Source organism: Jatropha curcas, chromosome 4 (genome assembly GCF_041381405.1).
Source record: "Jatropha curcas cultivar XTBG-Jc1 chromosome 4, XTBG_Jcur_1.0, whole genome shotgun sequence".
NCBI classification, from domain to species: domain Eukaryota; kingdom Viridiplantae; phylum Streptophyta; class Magnoliopsida; order Malpighiales; family Euphorbiaceae; genus Jatropha; species Jatropha curcas.
The window spans coordinates 30,500,665-30,521,995 of record NC_143154.1 but is presented as its reverse complement, the minus strand read 5'-3'; the positions used below and the strand labels follow the sequence as shown (position 1 = coordinate 30,521,995).

Genomic DNA, 21,331 nt, shown 5'->3' with positions numbered 1-21,331 from the left:
TTTTCCTTTTTTTTTCATTCAAAAAAAAATGTTTTTCAAGAAAATAGAATATTCCCTTAAATTTTAACTTTTCCTTTGGCTATAGGCTACAAATTTACGTCTAACTTTTCCTTTTCTTCCCTTAATTTTTGACTTTTCCTTTGAGTATAGCTACAAATTGTTTCACTCTTCGTCTTCAGTGTTCATAAATTAACTGGGAAAAGAGAGTATTATTAAAATTTGATACGCGCCAACATATTTGTTCCACGTAGTGACAACTTAAATCTTTACTTCCATTTCGATGCCAATCAGTGCATATTACATTGCCCTTCATACAAACGGAATTTATATATGACCCTCAAGAGTATAGTACATTATCTCTGCATCTTCTAGTTAACGATTTCTGCAGAAGAAGAATGGCATAAAAGGACAATCAAATAACTTTAGACAAGAAACCTTAACTTATTCCTTTGTCAACACCTTTTACAGATTCAACAAGAATCCTTAAAAGAAAAAACCTCCAATGCTAAGAACACGGGAAGAAACTTGGAGAGCAGTATACATAAATCTGTAAAATGTTCCCTAACTAACGAAACAGGGAAGGAAAGAGAAGACAAAAGACAAGTGTCTCCAATGAAGTTAGCATCAGATGCTCTGAGCAACCCTAATATACACACGCCAAAGAGCAAGAAGACAACAGTGCCGCCACCACCACTACAACAAGCATAATTACTATTATCATAACAAGAAGAATAGAAAACACTGTCTAATGGCATGCTGATTGCTGTGCATTGAAAAACTCTTGAGAGCTGGAACCATATGCAAAGTCTGTGGACTTGCAACTTTATTCTCAATCCTTTTACACTTCCTCCCTGTCTCGGCTGCTACTCTTCAAGATATTGTACTTGCAAAGTGGGCAGGTAGCATTAATATACAGCCACTTATCTACACAGGCACAATGGAAGTGGTGACCACAAGGAAGTTCCCTTAGCTCAACTCCATCATCATAGGCAGAAAGGCAGATGCAACATTCCTACAAGTTGGCAAAACCTTCATAGTCACCGTGTAAATTTTAAATCCGGACAAAAGTTCTTGTCCACCAACATAACAATGAATGAGATTTGTCTATGATAGCATAAACAAAAGAAAGGCTAATATGCTTCATGTATTCAGGTTACTATCAAGTGATTTTTAAAAGGAAGAAAAAACCCATCAAACTATTCAAAAATAAAAGACTAGGAATTGAAAGAGGTACCGCATCCTCCTCTGAAAGGACATGCTCTACAGGTGAATCTGTACTACATTCAGTCATTATTCCACCCCCTTGTGCATCATCAGCAAGTTTCTCACTATCACCAATTCTCCGGAATTTGAATTTAGAGAGCTGATCAATGTCTTCTTTAGATGCTCCTTCCTGTTAGGTAAAAGATTAAAGGAAAACAATACGGAATAAATTGTGATAAAAATAACTATAATGCACTAAAAGCTGCATAACACACAACCATGGGAACTAAAAAATTGAAGGAGAAAAGGCCAAAAAGGTGATACAGCCATGCGTGACCACAAAATTCATGAACCAAAAAAGTTTGATCTAAACCAAAAGGAACTACCATAACCTCCCCTCCCTCCTTGGCAGGGAGAGTTGGAACTTCGATAATTTAAATAGGAGAGCATATGCACTTGAAGACATTAAATGAACGTGTGGCCTAAAATGTTGAGAAAAAAGGGTAGGATGGCTGAGGAAGTCATCCAAATGACTAAGAAACTCAAATAGTCTCCTTGATGATTTTGTACGAGAGTATCAATTATGAATTTTTCGACTAAATGAACTCCAGGAAAAATAATATATAAGTTAGTTTGAGTGGCTGAGGGGAGGGAAGAAGAGGTTAATTGAGTAAATAGCTAAATTTAGCAGTAATTTTTCGCCCTAAAGCATCACGAGAAAATTATATAAGCATCAATCCTCACGTCAAGCACCAAGAGTTATCATCATAATTAACCCTGTCAAAAGCTTTAGTTGTATATTATTTCTAATATCTGATTCACATATTTCAGTTATCCAGATTGTACTTCTGTCCCATAAAGACTCCTCTCTATCCATTCTCAAATATATGCAAAATATTAAAAGCTTGAAGGAATGGCACTTGACAGTTTTAAGGAGCCAGTGCATATATTATTCACATGTAAACCCCTAATCACTGTAAACCCTTAAGTTCAAATGTTCTATTTAGTTTTGAAAGATAAAAACTCCAATCGGCCCCCTAATCACTGGTTTTAGTTTTTCAGAAAGCATCTCATGCGCGCAGCAAAACACAAAAGGTACAGAAAAAAAATTCTCAGAAAGAAAATGTCCTTAAGGCGATGATGATACCAGAGATAAAGAATATGCACATAGTAAAGTGCAAGCTAAGAGCGAGCTACCTGGTCTGCAACCGCATACAAGATTGCAATAATACATGGAAGACAGCAGCAAACAGCAATGCCGATGACACATGCCAGAGCAACACAGAAAACGACAAAGAACACATCAAAACCAAGAAAAATTATACAAAGCCTGCAGATAAGAAAGTGCATTGCAACCGGTAAGATTCTACTGCCAGAAAACACTTCAACATCAAGCCATAGCAGAAAGGGTTTAGAACAAACCAGTATAGTTGAGGGGAACCGCGTGCCAAAGCCTGGCCGCCAGCCGACACCCAGTAAAACCCAATGATCCACCAGATAAATGAGAACATTGTGTTTGCAGATTCCAAATGCTTTGCAACACTGCTGTGCAGATAAAGATAGAAATGAGAAACTGAATTAAAAAAAAAAAACGTTGAATAAAAGGATCACAAAGAAAAGGAAAATAAAAATTATCAAATTTGGTTAGACAAATCCGCAATTCTTAGTTTAAGTCACAATTTTTTTTCAACTATTAAAAATTTATGCATTTTTAATCAGGACACTCTCAACGAGTTTTTACCAGTTAGCTACCAGAATTTTGTATCATCCAAAACAAACTGCTATAATTCATAACCTAGCTTATGCAACAAACAAACTCAATTCTTAAATTATATTCTCAAATTATAGATTTTGAATTCAGTTGTTTAACCCAAAAAACAACTCAATTCAATATCAATCTCTAATTAAATAACATTTTTCACTAGCAACCATACCTGGTTCCATCATCCTCCAGCTGAGCCAACGTAATATATTCCCCAGAATCCCCTCTCGACCCGGAACTCGAGTTTCCATCACTTCCAAGCCCTCGCTCCATCCCACCGAATCCCACTTGCCTCCTCCTCCGCCTCCTATACTCCACAAACACGCAAACCATATGCAACACGCACTGGAATCCATACCCAATAATCCACAGCCTCAACGGCATACTTGGATGCTCCTCCCTGCTCAATATCAGGACTGCGACAGCCACCGCCACGAAGGCGAAGTTCCATATGATGTCAAGGATCACCACGGGCTTCGAATAAGCCCAGTCACTCTGTCGTTCCTCGAGCTGCTCCGCGGCAGTTTCACGAACCAACATGGATGGCTCCCGCATCATGCGACGGCTGCTGGCGCGACGGACGAACCTCGCAGCGTCGCGGAGGGTTGGACGGCGAACGGGTCGGCGACCGTTATTGCTATTGGATTCGACATTTGAGCCAGATGAAAGCAACGGCGTCGTGTCGACGATGTCGTCGGAGGATCGGGTCGGGGTTTGGACCCTGATAGTAATCGTAGAGGTCCCGTTTGACATTTTCGGAATTTAACAATTAATTAGAGCTTAGGGCCATGGAAATAGATAAGATGGTTTTCTAGATTTGCAGATCGAAGGAAAATTTGCGATGCTTGCTAAGAATGCTCGTGAGATTAGGACTGAGAAATCGTAGTTCAGTTTTCTCTTTGGGGAATTTCTTTTCTTTTTTTTTTTTTTTTTTTGGCGAGAAAAATATGAAGGGAAAGCGTGGAGATAGATAAATTCACGATGATTGATGGTGGCCCGTATAGGGTCATCGAAACCAAAATGTAAGGACTGATTAGTGATTTTGTTATTTTTCAGGTTTTTTTTTACGCTAATTACATTTGCAATTACAGTTTTCACGTGCACCGGGCAGGTTATTACTCTCTCTTTTTTCTATACTCATGGCTTCGGTGTAAAAATTTTTAAGACGCATTGTGGAATTAAAAACTTTATAATCTTTTGTTATTACTCTTTTTATTATTATTATTATTTATAATTAGAAAAAATAAAAATAAGATTTTGAATTTTAAAATTAAACTTTTTAACTTGAGTTTTTAAATTAGTTTTGATTGATTATATTATTAAATTCGGATAGATAAAAAAAAATAGATCGTCCGAGGATTCGTCGCGATTCATTGTATTGTTTCCTTAAAGGAAAGTTGAGTCATTCAGTTCAGTGTTCCGAGATAGTTCAAACTCTTTGGCTCTACTTATGGATTATTTAGAATTAGGTCACTAAATAGAGCATTCTACATAGAAGAGAGCCACATAATTATTTTTTATAATGACAATCTTTCTATATTTTGATTGACTAAAAAATAAAATAAAAATAATTATTAATCATAAATATTTATTTTGATAGGATACTTATTTTTCACTTTTATCAAATTTTTGTTAGAAAAAAAAAATCAAACTAATTATTTGCCTAATGGATTAACATTTTACACACCAACAACTATGATTAGACTTTTCAGAACAAGAAAATCCCTAATCGGAAAAAGAAAAATAATGAAAAACGGAAAGCTACCCTACATAAAATCCAAATTAATAAGTACATGCTACACATAAAAGATTATATTATTTTTTATTTGCAAAAAAAAGATAGAATATTTATTGACAATATAATAATTTGACTATTATATTTATTGACAAATAAGTTAATTAAAAAAAATTAAATTAGTAAATTTTTAATAATATTCACTTAAAAAAAGGAAAACATGGCAATAATTTGAGACAGATGAAAAAAAAAAATCAAATTATGGGAGGGAGGAAGTATAAAATATTTACATTATTGCAATATATTATATTATATTATCTCCTATTGTGAAATTTTTTTCCTATTTGAATTAGAAACTGTAACCATATTGATGGAATTTTGTCATATATCAATTAAGACTCGTAATACAGTATCACTTTATTAGAAACTGTAACTAAATTATTTTTGATTTTTGGTTCAGTAATTTAGGTTTTGGTTTCAGCTTCAATTTCTAATCTTTCACAATTTCGATTTTGGTATTTGGATCGGTTATTATAAACACTTATTTCATAAATGAAATCAAACCATTTGAATGAATCGAACCGTCTATTCAGTTTAAAAACTTCTTTCGATTTGGTTCAGTTTCAAAGAAAATTCGGTTCATATAAACTCGGTTTGGTTGAAGCATATAGCGAACCGATCGAATATTAACCAAGAGCCAATTTCCCTCCAAATTGAAGGCGTTTAGGGATAGTCTTAGCAGTTCCACGGCGGGGTTTTGGTCAGAGAAATCCTTTTTCTTTTCCCTTCTCTCCACTTCCCTGAACTCTCATTATCCTCAACAGTCACACAATGGCATCGTCGTCTTCCTCCGCCGGTAGCAGCACTAGCGGCTACGACATTCCATGGGTGGAGAAGTACAGACCCAACAAAATCGCCGACATCGTTGGCAACGAGGATACTGTCTCCCGCCTTCAAGTCATCGCTCGCGACGGCAACATGCCTAACCTCATCCTATCAGTAAGTCTGCTTCTCCATAGTTCTCTGAAAATCCTCTAAACCCTGCTTCACTAGAGTTTTTAGATTAAATTTCAGATTACAAGTTCGTATATATGTAATTGTTTGTTTTTTGAAAATTTTTTTATTGGATATTAGCCAATTGTGCTTATAAAAGAAATTATCAAACCTTACTCTCTATAATTTTGAATTTCAGATATCCTGTGACTTTTCTTCCCTTTTTTTCCCAATTAAAAGGAAAATGTGTATAGTTGATTGTTAAATTCATGCGAAAACTTCAAATAAATGTTTCTGATTTATGTGCTCACTATTGCATGAATCTAAACTTTTACTGAGCACTTTTTCTTCCTATGTTCAGGGTCCTCCTGGAACTGGTAAAACTACAAGTATACTGGCTCTTGCACATGAGCTTTTGGGACCAAATTATAGGGAGGCTGTTCTGGAGCTGAATGCTTCAGATGACAGGTAAGTGGGTTTACAAATTTTATAGCATTTAATCTTTTTATATTTTTTTATCACTGGCTATCGAGTCTTGGTATTAATTCTGTATCTTTGCCAGGGGTATAGATGTTGTGAGGAACAAAATCAAGATGTTTGCACAAAAGAAAGTGACACTCCCTCCTGGACGACACAAACTTGTAATTCTCGATGAAGCTGATAGGTATATGTGGATGACAGTGTTTTATTTGCTTTATGCCTAATTCTGTTTTCATCTTGCTTCCCTTATTATGATAATCTTGTGTTATTCTATCGTCTTTTTGTGAAAGCTTTAAAATTTCACTCTCCCTTTCCAGATATTTGTTAGGAGCACAAAGTTTTTGTTTACAACTTATGTAATTCTGTTGTCGATAGATTTCAAGTGACTATTTTTTTATTGTGTTGGTGTTTGATTATTTTTTTCCTTTTTGTTTTTTGACGGTGGTCATGATTGTGAATGTGGGCTTGTTTTTACAATGAACAAATATCAGCATGACATCTGGAGCGCAACAAGCCCTGAGGCGCACTATGGAAATATATTCAAATTCCACTCGTTTTGCCCTTGCATGCAACACTTCTTCTAAAATCATTGAGCCTATTCAGAGTAGATGTGCGCTGGTTCGGTTTTCAAGATTATCCGATCAAGAGATACTTGGTCGTCTCATGGTAGTAGTTGAAGCAGAAAAGGTAGGCAATTTATGGTTCTGCATTATGCTACTTGCATTTACACTGCCCAAAAGCTTAGTTTTTATGCCATTTCTTGATTTATATTTTTTTTGTTGCCAGATTAAATCTCTTATGATTGGGCATGACCATCTGATTTAGTTGTCAATTTTTGTTTTCTGATTGGATCTATTCGTATGCTCTATTTTGTCAGAAGCTGTCTTTTTCAGCAGAAAATCTCATTTAATTTAAATTATCATTCCTGATTATTTTGTGATGCTGTTTTAGAAGATCTTTCCCTTCTCTTGGTATAGTGTCATCATGAATTCGCAGAAGAGGGCTCTGAGCTTTCATCAACTATCATATTAATCTAGTGAAATGTCATTTTTGATAAGGGGGCATGACAATTAGCTGTTACTTGACTGAGGATAATGATGAAACCCTAACTTTAAGTTGTGAAACCTGTTGCACGAATATTGAAAGATCCAAAACTGACTCCAATGGTCAAATCACCCATTCTGATAAGCTGTAGGATACTCAACTGAAAATATGTTGGTGAGCTGGGGAAGTGATACCTGTCTGATCATGTTCAATTATTTATTGTTGAAACCATGAATTGATGTCTAAAATGCATAAAGTAGGTGATGATAAAGGTTGGATGAAGCCGAGGCTTCAGGTAAAAGCTTATTAGCAACCCAGACCTATTGTCATTAACACATGGAAGGCACTGGTTAACGTGGTTAATAGATGTTTATATTCTCAAGATCGTAGTGCTATTGTAGACCTGACATATTTTGTAAGTTGTGTTCATAAAGCTGGTGCAAGAATATTGACTTGTGTTTGTAATAAGTGAAGGTTCCATATGTTCCTGAAGGCCTTGAAGCTATTATATTCACTGCTGATGGAGATATGAGGCAAGCTTTGAATAACTTGCAAGCTACTCACAGTGGATTCCGGTTTGTCAACCAGGAAAATGTTTTCAAGGTTAGTAGTTGAAATATCAGTTATTAGCGTTGGTATTAATAATCATTATGTGCTGTGGTAACTCTTAAGCATTTTGGTGTCTTTTCAGGTCTGTGATCAGCCTCACCCATTGCATGTGAAGAATATGGTTCGCCAGGTGATTGAGGGAAAATTTGATGATGCTTGTTCTGGTCTAAAACAGCTGTATGATTTGGGCTATTCTCCCACTGATATAATTACAACCCTTTTTCGTATCATAAAGAATTATGACATGGCTGAATATTTGAAATTGGAGTTCATGAAGGTAAATGCAGCAATCCAGGCTTTAATATTTTCTTATTCCGGCAATCTAAGTTGTTCTCATGACATTTTTCTTTCTCAATTTTCATGAGTTTGCAGGAAACTGGGTTTGCCCATATGAGAATCTGTGATGGTGTAGGTTCCTATCTTCAGCTGTGTGGCCTTTTGGCTAAGCTTGCCCTAGTTCGCGAAACAGCCAAAGCATCATAAGACAGCAGTTATTTTCTGTTTTAGTATTGCAGTAATTGGAGTAGTTTGATGTAAACATCAGTTCTTTTTGGATGTTCAGAAGGGTTCTTTAGGGTGGAATCCATTTTGTGGTAACTTCTGACTCAAGTGAAAACTATAGAAACAGTAAGCGATAAAATATTTATAATGCTGCTTTTTAATTGCTTTTGTAAAGGGTTCTTGAGACGAAGCTTGTACTTGCTTTTGTGAAGTGTTCTTGAGATGGATAGTTTTTGAGGAGTCACCTTACTCAATTTTTAAAGCCTGCAACATATTATAGGAGGGCTTAGATTATGAGGGCTTGCTTGTTGAAAGTTTAGAAGCCTATAGGAGGGCTTGCTTGTTGATTGCCCTGAGCTAATTCTCTTTGATTCTGAGGGACTATCCCACTGTCAGAGCTACTGCCCAGAAGAATTCCCCAGTTTTATAATTGAAATGCAGTAGCTTTTGACTATTTTGATGTTCCTTCACATTCTTAACCCCGAGTAGTTGGGTTGCGCGATTAAAGAGTTGAGTCCGTTCTTGTCTATTAGTAAGGTGCAAATGGGCCGGACTCTCATGGGGCTAAAGACAATATGGAATCTTAGGTACCCAATCCATTATCAAAAAAGCATACATGAGACGGATTCACTTGTAGAATAGGAGCTTTTCAATATAGGAACAACGCAAAAATAATGCATGCTTTTCAATGTCCATTAAAAATTTACTTAGACTGAGTCTATGATTCTACCTATGGACTAAAACAATGAAATTATAAATTTTAAATGAAACGGGAATATTTCTAATAATATAATAAACATAAAGTAGGAATAATTGTTAAAGAATTTTTAATTTCTAATCATATAGGTTTAAAGGAAGACTTAATTACACTCTAAAAAATAATAATAATAATAATAATAATAAAAAGACTTAATCAATCACACTTCAATTTAAAATACAATAATGAGGCATTAGGATGCCTCAAGTGGAATGATTCTAGCTTAAGCTCTTCTCCCACAATTTATTCCAGCACATAATTCTATATATAGTACTAAAAAACATGGTTATGACGGTAATAACATTTGACACTTGAGTATTCTTTGTGCATCAACTAGTTAACGACATTGCAAACCCTGCGTATCTCTCCTTGAGAACCAGTTAAGGGACTTATATTTCCCATTTTTACCATAGCTGATGCAAAATCAGATCTGAAAATTGAACCATCTTTACTATATTGATTAACGATGCTGTCTGTGGCTCCGCCACTGAAGAGTACTTGATCAGACTGAAGAAGACCCTTTTTAGAAATAAGATTTCTGTAGTAATTGTTATCAAAATTATTTGGTGTCACTAAATCAAGTGGTGCAAGATTTCCATCTCCATTGCCACTATCAGAAGGGCAATTGCGCTTGCGAGTGTTTGCAAAGCCAGCATCAATATCACTTCCATTGCTATAAATTCTACTGCGAAAGGTCAAACATCTTGCTTGCCCTATTGTATGTGCTCCTGTAATCCAGTAAAAAATGTATAATTAGCCATCTTAAATAAACATATAGAGATTTTCAATTGAATCATTTTCCTGAGGCACAAACCTGAAAGAGCAACCATATCTCTCTGACTCAAACCTTTGCTACTAAACAAGGAAGTCAGTTTATCAAGAGTGTCTGTAAATGCAGGAAGGTTGTTATCAGCTAGAGTTTTGCTTGCTGTGGTAGAATCCCTTCTGCCAAGGTTCACTGTCCATGATGGTCCACCAGCCTGTAAAAAGGTAATATTAGAAGGTGTCGGTGCTTAGTTCAGCTATCAACTATTAAAACAGTTAATCCAAATATAAACGATATACATAGAGATTAGAGATAACTCACAGCAACAGATGCGTCTCGAGCTGCTACAGCAACAATGTCTGCACAAGAAACAATTCCAGGACATCTACTCTCTACTTGAGATTTGATATTATCAATAACATTAAAACCTCTAATAGAGTTGGCATTGTTGCGAGCAGTTTTCTCGCCAGTCATTGATGAAGTATCATCTAACAGAACCGAACCATCACAACCCTGCAACAGAATAAAATTATAGTTACATTAGAACTCTCAGCTTCAAAATTTATAAATATTTGTAAGTAACTAATCTTACTTGAACAAAGCAATCGTGGAAGTGAAGGCGAACGAGAGAAGCAGCCATTCTTCGCTCACTGGAGACGGCTTTAGCTACAGCTTCCTTTATAGTACTTAGGGCACTAGGACATGTATTGTCATAGAAGTTTGAAGAAAGCTGTGCTTCACATGCCAAGCTTATCAGTAATACTGTGAAAACCATGCAAGAAACAGATGAACTATAACCCATTTTAGTTTTATTTAATTTTTCTCCTTCTTACTTAAGAAAATGCTATATATGTAAGAGATCAAAAGAGAGTGAAACTATTGGATATGGATATTAGCAGTGAAGAAGAAGCGTGGGATTCATATTCTATTTATAGTTGGAAGAATTTTATAGAACTGTTCTCTAAAGAACACCTCAACAGTCGCAGCCTTTAATATTTATATATTTTTGGTCAAACACAGTGCACGGAGCCTAACTTTTTCTTTTTTTGCTTTAATAATAAATAATAGTATTTGATTTGCAATTTTATTATTATTATTCAAAGAGATAAAAATTTAGAGGTTCAAAAAGTAAATAAATCGATGAATAAATAACCCTGAAATGAAAATGGAGAAGAACGAAGATCCATATAAGATAAGTTAATGAACATCGATGAGTTAGCAAAAGTAAATAAAATTAAATTCCTTATAAATACTTAACTAAATAAAAAACGGAAAATATTTGCTTGATTTTACAATCAGAATATCTTTAAGCGTGTATCCAAAATTGCATAAATGATTTTGGAAGAGATAGTTATTATAATTTTTTATGGTGTGATTTTTTTTCAACTGAAATTGTTGGAAATACTTAATTTGTGGCTTTCAAAAAATATTTATAGAACTAAATAATTAATCAAGGTATTTTTCGGATTGTAATCGATGAAATTATTCACATAAATTACAAATCAAATGAAATTCTAAAGCTATAATTAATAGAAAAAAAATATTTTATGAAACCTATAAATTAGGCACGCCTTGTTCCATGTCCATTTCTCTGCAATTCATTACCGTTTCCGCGTTTCTTCTAAAAAGGAACACTTCCTATATGCTCTTTTTTATGGTTGAATAATAAGATTTGATTGATTCCATTCAGAACTTTGATATATTGTAAACCAATAATTAGATATGCTTTGACAAAAATCAAAGTCAGAAAGTGACTTTCAGACCCTTTTACTTTAAAAAAAAAAAAAAAAAAAAGTTTCTTTGAGCTTTTAGAATGTTTCAAATATACCTAACTTCTTTCTGTTCGATTCTTTTTACATGCAGATTGTAGATTTTCAAAGAAAATTAGCTGGGCATTATACTAATAAATTTTAATTATAAAGGTTAGCTTAGTAAGTGAATTTGTATTTTACTTTGTTAATTACATTTTAATATTGGAATCATATAATAAAACGTCAATCTTAATAATTTTCTCCGAAGACGGCTGTCAAGCATTAAGCTTTTTCGCTCTTGTATATAAAGTTTCTTTCTTTTTTATATATTTGCATAACATTCTTTCTTTTTTTCGCTCTTGTATATAAAGTTTCTTTCTTTTTTATATATTTGCATAATATATTCAAACCGTGTTCATATTAACGGTCCACAAACCTAATTAAAATCCGCTCGCCTTATTAGTTAATTTTTGTTAATTTTCATTTTTTATTTTCTTATTAAAAATGGTAGGTCTTAAAATTTTTTTAAGTTATAAGAAATTTTACGAATTTTGCTCAACCTAAAAAAGAAGATTATCCAAAAGATAGGCATTCGACCATTATGCTACTAGCCAATGACATTAAATGCTGTTTGAGAATCAAAGCCTACCTGTTTAATTTCCAACCACATAATAATAGCAATACAAAACAATTAAATTCAAACTGTAGACGTATGTATTTTGTTCTGGAAAGGTATTTATTACATACTAGTATACTACTAGCTAGCGTAGACCTTGAAATATAATTTATGCGTGCTACATATATAATAAAATAAAATGTATATAATATGGTTTGATTGAAGATAATCCATTTCGAAGTGGAAAATTTTAATAATTTCTGTAGTATTTGGGTTTTTGATTGAATGAAGAATATACAATTTAAAGCTGTTTACGGTAAGAGAAACAAGTATACAAGTAACACAATGACCAAACAATACAAAAATATTTCCTCCAAAATAGTGAGGAAATGAGGATTTTTTTTTTTGTTAAACCACCCGATGTCCGGTACAGTCAACTAATCTGGATTTGGATTTTGCAGAGACCCATTATGAGGGCGATCCTCCCAACTCAGTTTTTTCCATTCACAACACTAAGGTTCAAACTTTGGACGTTACTTAAGGGATCCAACGCTTTATCCCATTAGATCAATTAGTAGTTGGTCGGAAAGGAGGAAGTTAATCAACACTTTTATGCATTAATTAGTTTCACCTGTCATCTCATCATTCCTTAATTTAGCACTAATGCAATTATCATATCTAAAATTTAATTTAGGTTACGAAAACGATAAAATGAAATCATCCTTGTATTATCGTAGAGGTTGAAAAAAAAAAAGAAATAAATTAAAATTTTTTAATACTTCAAAGGACCACAAAAGGGCAACCTTTTCTTTAAATACGTTTGTGATGGGAAAAACTCGAATTTAAAATTCTACACTCCAGTATTTGATAGGCAAATAAATTGACTTTTGTTGTGGAATAAGGAAATGATAGAATTCGTAAAAAAAAAAAAAAATGCAATTATCACATGCATGCATGCATGATTGCTGTTATAATTGTGAAAAGTATAAATGTAGTGTACTGAAATGTTTCAAAAATAACGGAATTGAGAATATTATTAATCAAGGTCAGGATAAGATTAGAGTAGACCCTCTTATTTCATTTGTGTAGTGTACAAGTAAAATCTCAAGTAGTGTTGTTGGACTTTGATGCTGAGGAAGCAAATTAAGTTTTATCTGTAATAATAATATTCTTGTCTACTACTAGAACGAAATGCCAAGTTGTCGTCTGTTAGGCAAACGTCAATCTCTAAAAGGGTCAAAATTGTAGGCTTTGGAACTAATTAATCCCTAGTTGGGCATATATCTTTGTTTTTTCTTAAGAAACATTTCATTAACACATGTCACTAGTTGAATTTCTAGTTTGACATGTTACATAATTTTTCCTGTCTGTTTATGAGCAAGATTTGAACATAATTTACTTTGATAATAACATTTTTTTCACTCTCCCTTTTACTGTAGATTGATATCTTTTTGACAAAAAAAAAAAAAAAAGAGTCAACTTTAGAATTATCAAAAATTTGAATATTAACATCACTGTTAGCACACCAAGACTTAAGTTAATAGTCAGTACACATACCACCTGATAATAAATTCACGTTTGAATCTCTTTTCCTGATGTTAAAGAAATCATTTACTATTTATTCAAATTATAGATAGAAAGGCATAATTTTTTTTTATTCTGATAATTTTAGTACACTTAACTACGTATCTTTGGTCTTTAATTATAATTTATATGATATAGAAAGTATATATATGTTGAATGTTTGTATTCGCTCTCTATTCTATTTCTAGTCCAAGTATCTACAAGAACAAAAACTATATATATTTTGTATTTATAACTCAAAGTCTTTGGAGATAACAATGTCAATCTTGTATTCAACTATATATGTTATTTATATTTGTCTAGCATACGAAATACGTATGGTATACAGTTATGATTCACTGAAGATTCCTTAATTTATTGAGTATAGTTGAAGTAGATGTGCAATTGTTCCATTTTCAAACATTATCAGATCAACGAAATACTTTTTTTTTTTTTTTGTCGGTCGTCGGAAATTTGTAGATTTCTAATTTGGCACTGTCTTGCATTATTTACATTTGACATATACATTTAATAATAAATCTAAAACTAATCTATCATTAGCGGAAATAAATATATGAATGTTTTTTCAAATAAAAAAAGGTGAAAAATGATTCAATTGATTAATTTCTTTCTTTGCTAAGGTATCAACAAATGAGTTTTTAGATTTGATTGTATAAATAAAAAACACCTGTGATAAAGAAGAAACGATAGAATCCAACTTATTGAAATTCATCCACCATTGCAAAGTTTTTGAAACGAGTTGAAATGATGATAACAGCGAGTGTCAATTTTTTAAAATTATAACCAACTATTACTTAAATCAATATTATTAATATTTTATTTCTATTTTTTTATTCGATGAATTGATTAATTTAATGCTTAAACGCCCTTTGAAGTGGTGGGAGGTATAAAAATTTTGATTTGATTACCTTATAATTGAGCTTACTAGAGTTCAGGCACGCGAGTAGACTGTTTAGCTAAAGAAGATATGGAGGTTGATGTTACAATTCTTAGCTTGAATTAGATTTGTTTTCTTATTTTCCTATAAAGCTCAAGAACAATATATTAAAGAAAATGCTAAAATCTTTCCATTTTACCAAAACAAGCAGCAATGATTACACTTGATTTAAGAAAAATAAATCCAAGAAGATTACACTTGAATTGAAATTACATGAGTGAGAAGATATTTGATCTTCCAATATTTATTGCAGAAAACACTAAGACAAGACTTGAATGATTCATTTCATAATTAGTTGATAGCAGTACAAATCCTTCGAATCTCTCCTTGCGTACCAGTAAGGGGGTCAATATTTCCCATCCTCACCATAGCAGCTGCAAAATCAGAACTGAAAGATGAACCGTCTGAGCTATACTCATTAACAATACTATCTGTAGATCCGCCGCTGAAAAGTACTTGATCTGATTGAAGAAGACCTCTTCTTGCAATAATGTTTGAGTAATAGTTATTATCAAAAGTATTTGGTGTCACCAAATCAAGTGGTGCAAGATTTCCACTTCCGCTGTTGGTATCAGATGGACAATTTCCTTGTCGGGTGGTAGCAAAGTCAGGATCAATGTCACTTCCGTTACTGTAAATCCTGGCTCTGAATGTTAAACATCTTGCTTGCCCTAAAGTATGCGCTCCTGTATTGATTCAGATGAGTTCTTTAGTCTTTTGCAATCTAATTAATAATAATAATAAGAAGAAGAAGAAGAAGAAGAAGAAGAAGAAGAAGAAGAAGAAGAAGATTTTTGAGCTATGCAAACCTGAAAGGGCAACCATGTCTCTTTCACTCAATCCCTTCTCACCGAACAAAGAAATAAGCCTTGTAAGACTGTCTGTAAATCCAGGAAGGTCGCTATTAGCCTCACTTAGACTTGCAGTGGTAGAATCTCTTCTTCCAAGATTTACTGTCCATGATGGTCCACTAGCCTGTTTCATGTATAAAAGATGGTAAGATATAACGTTTCTCAATTTCTGGTGATTGAATAGGAAGATTATAATAGTACTTACAGCGACAGAAGCATCACGAGCCGCAACTGCAACAATATCAGCACATGAAAAAACTCCTGGACATATACTCTCTATTTGAGACTTTGCATCATCAATGACACTGAATCCTCTAAGAGAAGCAGCGTTGTTCCGAGCAGTTCTCTCGCCGGTAAATGTGGCTGTATCTTCCAGCAAGACTGAACCATCGCAACCCTACAATAGAAACGCTCATTACTTCAATCGCCAAACATGTATGCATGGTCAACATGTCAATGAAAGTATAATTACCTGAACAAAGCAATCATGGAAGTGAAGGCGAATGAGCGAAGCAGCCATTCTTGGGTCACTATCAACTGCTGAATCAACGACTGTCCTAATAGTACTTAGTGCATTAGGACATGTACTGTCATAGAAGTTGGAAGAAAGTTGTGCTTGACATGGCAAGCTTGAGAAAATCATTAACATTATTGTTAAAACCATGCAAGAAGAAGATAAATGAAAGCCCATGATTATTTTTACTTTATCTTCAATATTAGTTAAAATATCAGAAATCTGATAAAGAAAACTGATGAGAGAGAAGAGAGTTGTAGTTTTTGAGTGAAGAAGAAGAAGCAGCCTTGCATCCTATTTATAGTGGCTTGTCCAAGATTTGTGTGACCTTTTCTTTAAGGGGCCGCCTGAAAGTCCTATAGCATTTAATGAATAGAGTTTGCCAAGTCAGATAAATGAATTTTCTTCTGGATTTTATTTTATTTTATTAAAAAAAAAATCTTTTTAAGGTATTGCTTGGTTTTACCCGTTCTGATTTCTATATAGTTGTGGTCCTTGTGCTTACTATGAATAAATCAAAGATTTAATTTAATTTATTAAAATAAACTACTTCCTGCTTGGACTGCAGTTATGGTCCTTCGGTTTGCTTACTAGTAGAAAAACTTGGTGATTAAGATTTAGAATTTTTCTAATTAATATATTAGAGATATCAAATTTATGGAATTTGGAGCAAGAAAAGGTTATTATAGAAAATTTTCAAACTCTCCTGATGCATGAGTGGTCACATACACAACGCTTTTTTATAAAATATTAATATTTTTTTTTTAGTATATAGTCAAAAATATTTTCATTTAAATTAAAATACGGCTTGTGAGTACTTCCACCGTTGAGTATGTCATATATCATGTGCGTAGGTAAGCTTTCTCTATTATATGTACTACTAATACTGTATATTTTCAGATGGGTCCCAGTGTCCCACAGTTGGCCCCACTACGTGAGTGCATGGGAAGATGCAGGGACTTATGTTCTCTTATCTTATTTGTTGTTTAGTTAAAATATCAATGATTAATAAATGGCTACACCATGTAAGGAAAAATCAAAGTCGTAAAAGTGGCAGCCTTTATAGACTTTTGATCGTATCTTGGTGTAATTTAATGGCGTTTTGCGTTTTGATTCTTTCTGCATGCTCTAATTCATAATTGTCAAAAGAGTATTATTCCCGTTTCATTCAAATTTAGTTGACTCGATTTTTTTGTCTAGAATCCTTTTATTAATTTGTGAAATTTATATGAAACTAGTCAAAATTTCTAATGTTAGAACTTACTTAGCAGATATAATTCGATTTAGAAGCCTTAAAATGATCTGAAAATTTTAAAACATTTAATTCAGCCATTTCATGTATTTCCTCCCTATAATTTTATTATATAACAGTTTTTGATTTTTTTTATTTAGATGAGGCTCTTAGAAATCAATTTAGCAATAATTATTTTAATTCAACTTATTTAGATATTTGCACTAAACTTTATCTTAGTTAAATGAGTATTGATTAAAATATAATTTAGTCAATTACGTCGATTTTTTTTATATAATTGACGAGCTAATTATTTTAATTCTTTTAAAAAATAAAAATTTTAAATTTAACGGAACGGAAGGAGTAACTGATAATTGATTTGTAAATAATTGGATCGAATATATTTGATAAAAATTTTAAATTTAATCAATTACTAATTACTTATAAAAATTTCAATTAAATATTAATTCCATAAAGTGATGAAAAGCAAAATAAAAATATTAAATATATTGATTTTTCTTTTTTTTTTTTTTTGAAAATGCAAGAGCTATCTAATACTAAGCAGTAGCAAATACAGTGGCTTGACAATTGAAAACATATTGTTCAAATCATGATCATGAAGTAAGACTTATTTGTGCGATAAATCATATTTTTGTGAGAAAATAATGTAGAGTATAATTAAAGGACAACAAAGAATGGCATAATGAAAAGAAATAAATCTTGCTGAAGCTGTACATATATCCTCCCTCAGCTAGACGTGGATACAGTTCTGGTTCCGAATTTTTTAGAATTGAAACCAAACCGAAAATTAATAGTTTCAGTTATAGTTTGGAATCGAACGGTTTCAGTTTCTTAACGGTTCGAAAACTAATGATTCCGGCCGGTTCTCAAGTCGATTCTCCAATCGGTTCCGACTCATTTTGAGAACCACCGGTTCACAGTTTCAAAACTGATGGAAACCGAAATCGAAATCGGTTCAGACCGGTTTCAGTTCTCGATTCCCATCGGTTCGGAACCAAAAGTTTCGGTTCCGAATACCGGATTTTGGCCACCCCTACCAACAACATTTTACCCAAAAAAAAAAGGAGGATAAAATGGAAAAAAGAAAATATAAAATAAAATAATTGGAGATGCAGGGTATGGAACAGCAAAATTTTACCCAAAAAAACAAAGGATAAAATGGAAAAAAGAAAATACAGCAACATTTTACCCAAAAAAACAAAGGATAAAAAATGGAAAATAAAAAATAAAAAATAAAATAATTGGAGATGCGCGTATCGAACCCCGTACCTCTCGCATCATTTTACCCAAAAAAACAAAGGATAAAAAATGGAAAATAAAAAATAAAAAATAAAATATTTGGAGATGCGGGGTATCGAACCCCGTACCTCTCGCATGCAAAGCGAGCGCTCTACCGTTTGAGCTACATCCCCATGCAAGGGTAAACTGCTTTTTTTTATTTTTGAACACTAAACAAATTAGCGTCCTGCCCCATGTCCATCTTTATTTATTTTAACAAGGAAAGGGGAATGTTTGTGCGGTTTCTTGATTAAACTATTGGATTAGATACACACGAACGCGTAGATAACTTAATTAAATCTTAAGTAAGTTTGGTTTCTTTATATTTGCTTCTTTCTTACAAAAAAAATCAAGTTGTAATTTAATATGAAACTATTTGGAAATGAATATTACATAACCGGCCCTACTTTTAATTGAATTGGAGAAATCAACTTAATGCAATGCAATACATAAAAATTATCTCATGATATTACATTACCGATAAATAAATAAATTATAATAATAATAATGGCAGTGGTTTAATTACCTGGTATAGGCAGGTAATTTCCGTCATAGTATTTTATAAGGAATCTACCATACATTTATGATAGGTGTAGGATGATGGAGATTGATAATAAAGAAATTTATATTTCAATTCTTATTAGTACAAAATAATAACACATATGGGTTGGTTTAATAATGGTAAGATTAGAAATAAAGTTAATTATGTCAATTTGACCGTATGAAATTTGTTTTTTGAGCCGTTGAATTGATTGAATAAGCATCATGTGGAGTGGACTATAAGTGCAATACACAATAAAACTAAGTAAACTGAAATTTTTCATAGCAATCTTACAAATTAAACCTTTGACATTGTATTTCTATGTTTCGATAGAATGTTTTTTTACATTAAGCAAAAGTTACGTGTGATAGTCACCGTTTTAAATATTTATATATTAAGTCAACTAGTAAACTTTAATCCCAATCAATATTTGACTTTTTTTTTTCAAATTAAAAAAATAGTTTAAAAAATCCTATGATCTTATATTTGTAAATATTTTTCTAACTTAAAAAATTTATTCTTTGACAAATTTATAAATCTTGATTAGATAAACATTTTTCAGACTCCTATACATGTCAAAAATATTCACTTGCTTGCTTATGTTTCTTTGCCATCTTTAAAACAGCAAAAATATACACATAATTGCTTGCTTGGTTATGGTTGACATTTGACAATCACCCGATAACTTCTAGAAAACAAAAAGTCATAATACAGTTTGACTGTTAAGAGATTTTCAATGGGGTGTATCGAGGATAACCATTTTTTTTATTTTAATGACTCAATATTCAAGTTCATTGATCTGATTAATCCGAATTCACGCTAGGCAGACCTATAAAGGAGGGCAAAATGTCTCCTATTTCCCAAATATTTACATGGATTTCATATCCAGAATGACCTTTAATGAATTTGATCGAATCTCAATTTTAAATAACACGTAAAGATTAATCTATTAATATTAGATTACATTTAACCGTTTAAGTTAAGTTTTTCTTGGTTTATTTTTTAATAAAAGCATATTTTTCAATAAAAGAAAAGGTAATAATACAGTTTAATTAAAAAGTGAAAAAATTAATTTAAAGGACCCATATGAAACTATTTCTCTTTCCTTATTTTATTAGTTGTAAAGTGATATCAAAACCCAGATTTTAAGCATTATGTGATTTACTAAATATGTGTATTTCTCTAATATTATTGTTAAGGATAAATTATTAATTCACGATGGAATGAAAAGACAAATATACTAATGTGAACATCCTTATAATTATACTGCTAATTATAGTAATAGTATTAATTAAAAAAGAATAGGTGTATCGATATCTCTCGCAGATATTAAAGAAACCTATTAGATTTTGTAAATTAAGAATTAATTTCCTAAAATCGAATCTTTTGAATGGTTTTGAGTTGCCTAATCGTGAAATTAATTAGAGAATAATAATCTTTACTTCCTTATACGTCAATAACAAAATCTTCGGTCAACTCAAATCCAAAATATATACTCAGGAAAATAGGGTTTATTGAAAAATTAAAATTGATGAATATGGGAACAGAAAAATAAGTTATTTCTTAATAAATGTGTTTACTGTTAAAATAGTTGATATAATTAACTTACATGTTACAAGTTACAACAACTTAGGAACAAGGAGTGGGAGAGGAATTAATATACGTTAGCTAAATCCCTCACCATTTATTTATTACAACATAGTATTTAATAATTGTAAGAGCATATCAGTTAACGACATTGCAAACTCGTCGTATTTCTCCTTGAGTACCAGTTAAAGGGTTTATATTTCCCATCTTGACCATGGCAGCTGCAAAATCCGACGCGAATGTTAATGGGTTTGCAACGTATTCGTTAACAATGGTATCTGTAGATCCGCCGCTAAAAAGTATCTGATCTGATTGAAGAAGGCCTTGTTTAGCAACAAGATTCTTGTAGTAGTTGTTATCAAGAGCTTCAGGCGTCACTGAATCAAGCGATGCAAGGTTTGTGTCTCCGGTACCATTTGATGGGCATGGAAGATCTTCTCTTAGACTTCTGGCGAACTCAGGATCAATGTCGCTTGCGTTGCTATTAACCCTGTCACGGAACGTGAAACATTGTGCTTTCCCAATCGTATGTGCTCCTATATAAATGACATTAGGTAAGCATTTTCCTCG

The 21,331-nt window shown here is 32.7% G+C and overlaps 5 protein-coding genes and 1 non-coding gene across 7 annotated transcripts in view; 1 reads left to right on the top strand and 5 right to left on the bottom strand.

Annotated features, from left to right (window-relative positions):
• Positions 1–421: 421 nt before the first annotated feature.
• Positions 422–3,960, bottom strand: LOC105645858 (E3 ubiquitin-protein ligase At4g11680). 2 transcript variants are annotated; one of them, XM_012231585.4, is made up of 5 exons: positions 3,138–3,960; positions 2,626–2,748; positions 2,401–2,533; positions 1,235–1,393; positions 422–1,012 (listed from the first exon to the last, which is right to left on the bottom strand). In XM_012231585.4, exons 1-5 carry the CDS (start codon positions 3,716–3,718, stop codon positions 839–841), a joined length of 1,170 nt encoding a protein of 389 aa, XP_012086975.1. In that variant the 5' UTR covers positions 3,719–3,960; the 3' UTR covers positions 422–838. The 2 variants fall into 2 exon arrangements, with proteins under 2 accessions (XP_012086975.1, XP_012086976.1); XM_012231586.4 differs by having other exon boundaries at positions 2,626–2,745; positions 3,138–3,959.
• Positions 3,961–5,397: 1,437 nt separating this feature from the next.
• Positions 5,398–8,517, top strand: RFC2 (replication factor C 2). The gene is made up of 7 exons (XM_012231587.4): positions 5,398–5,699; positions 6,055–6,161; positions 6,256–6,357; positions 6,665–6,860; positions 7,692–7,820; positions 7,909–8,103; positions 8,199–8,517. Exons 1-7 carry the CDS (start codon positions 5,532–5,534, stop codon positions 8,307–8,309), a joined length of 1,008 nt encoding a protein of 335 aa, XP_012086977.1. The 5' UTR covers positions 5,398–5,531; the 3' UTR covers positions 8,310–8,517.
• A 661-nt stretch (positions 8,518–9,178) lies between these two features.
• LOC105645860 (lignin-forming anionic peroxidase) lies at positions 9,179–10,725 on the bottom strand. The gene is made up of 4 exons (XM_012231588.4): positions 10,443–10,725; positions 10,172–10,363; positions 9,899–10,064; positions 9,179–9,812 (listed from the first exon to the last, which is right to left on the bottom strand). The coding sequence occupies exons 1-4, from the start codon at positions 10,650–10,652 to the stop codon at positions 9,418–9,420; spliced, it is 963 nt and encodes a 320-aa protein (XP_012086978.1). The 5' UTR covers positions 10,653–10,725; the 3' UTR covers positions 9,179–9,417.
• Positions 10,726–14,845: 4,120 nt separating this feature from the next.
• LOC105645862 (lignin-forming anionic peroxidase) lies at positions 14,846–16,383 on the bottom strand. The gene is made up of 4 exons (XM_012231589.3): positions 16,062–16,383; positions 15,795–15,986; positions 15,548–15,713; positions 14,846–15,424 (listed from the first exon to the last, which is right to left on the bottom strand). The coding sequence occupies exons 1-4, from the start codon at positions 16,278–16,280 to the stop codon at positions 15,030–15,032; spliced, it is 972 nt and encodes a 323-aa protein (XP_012086979.1). The 5' UTR covers positions 16,281–16,383; the 3' UTR covers positions 14,846–15,029.
• Positions 16,384–18,694: 2,311 nt separating this feature from the next.
• On the bottom strand, positions 18,695–18,767 carry TRNAA-UGC (transfer RNA alanine (anticodon UGC)). Its single transcript has one exon. It is a non-coding gene; the product is annotated as a tRNA-Ala (tRNA).
• Positions 18,768–20,899: 2,132 nt separating this feature from the next.
• The window catches only part of LOC149497224 (lignin-forming anionic peroxidase-like), a 1,023-nt gene continuing 591 nt past the window's right edge, over positions 20,900–21,331 (bottom strand). Inside the window, exon 2 of the mRNA XM_089720019.1 lies at positions 20,900–21,297. Within this exon, the coding sequence (XP_089576145.1) occupies positions 20,900–21,297 (398 nt within the window). The remainder of the gene's footprint in view (positions 21,298–21,331) is intronic.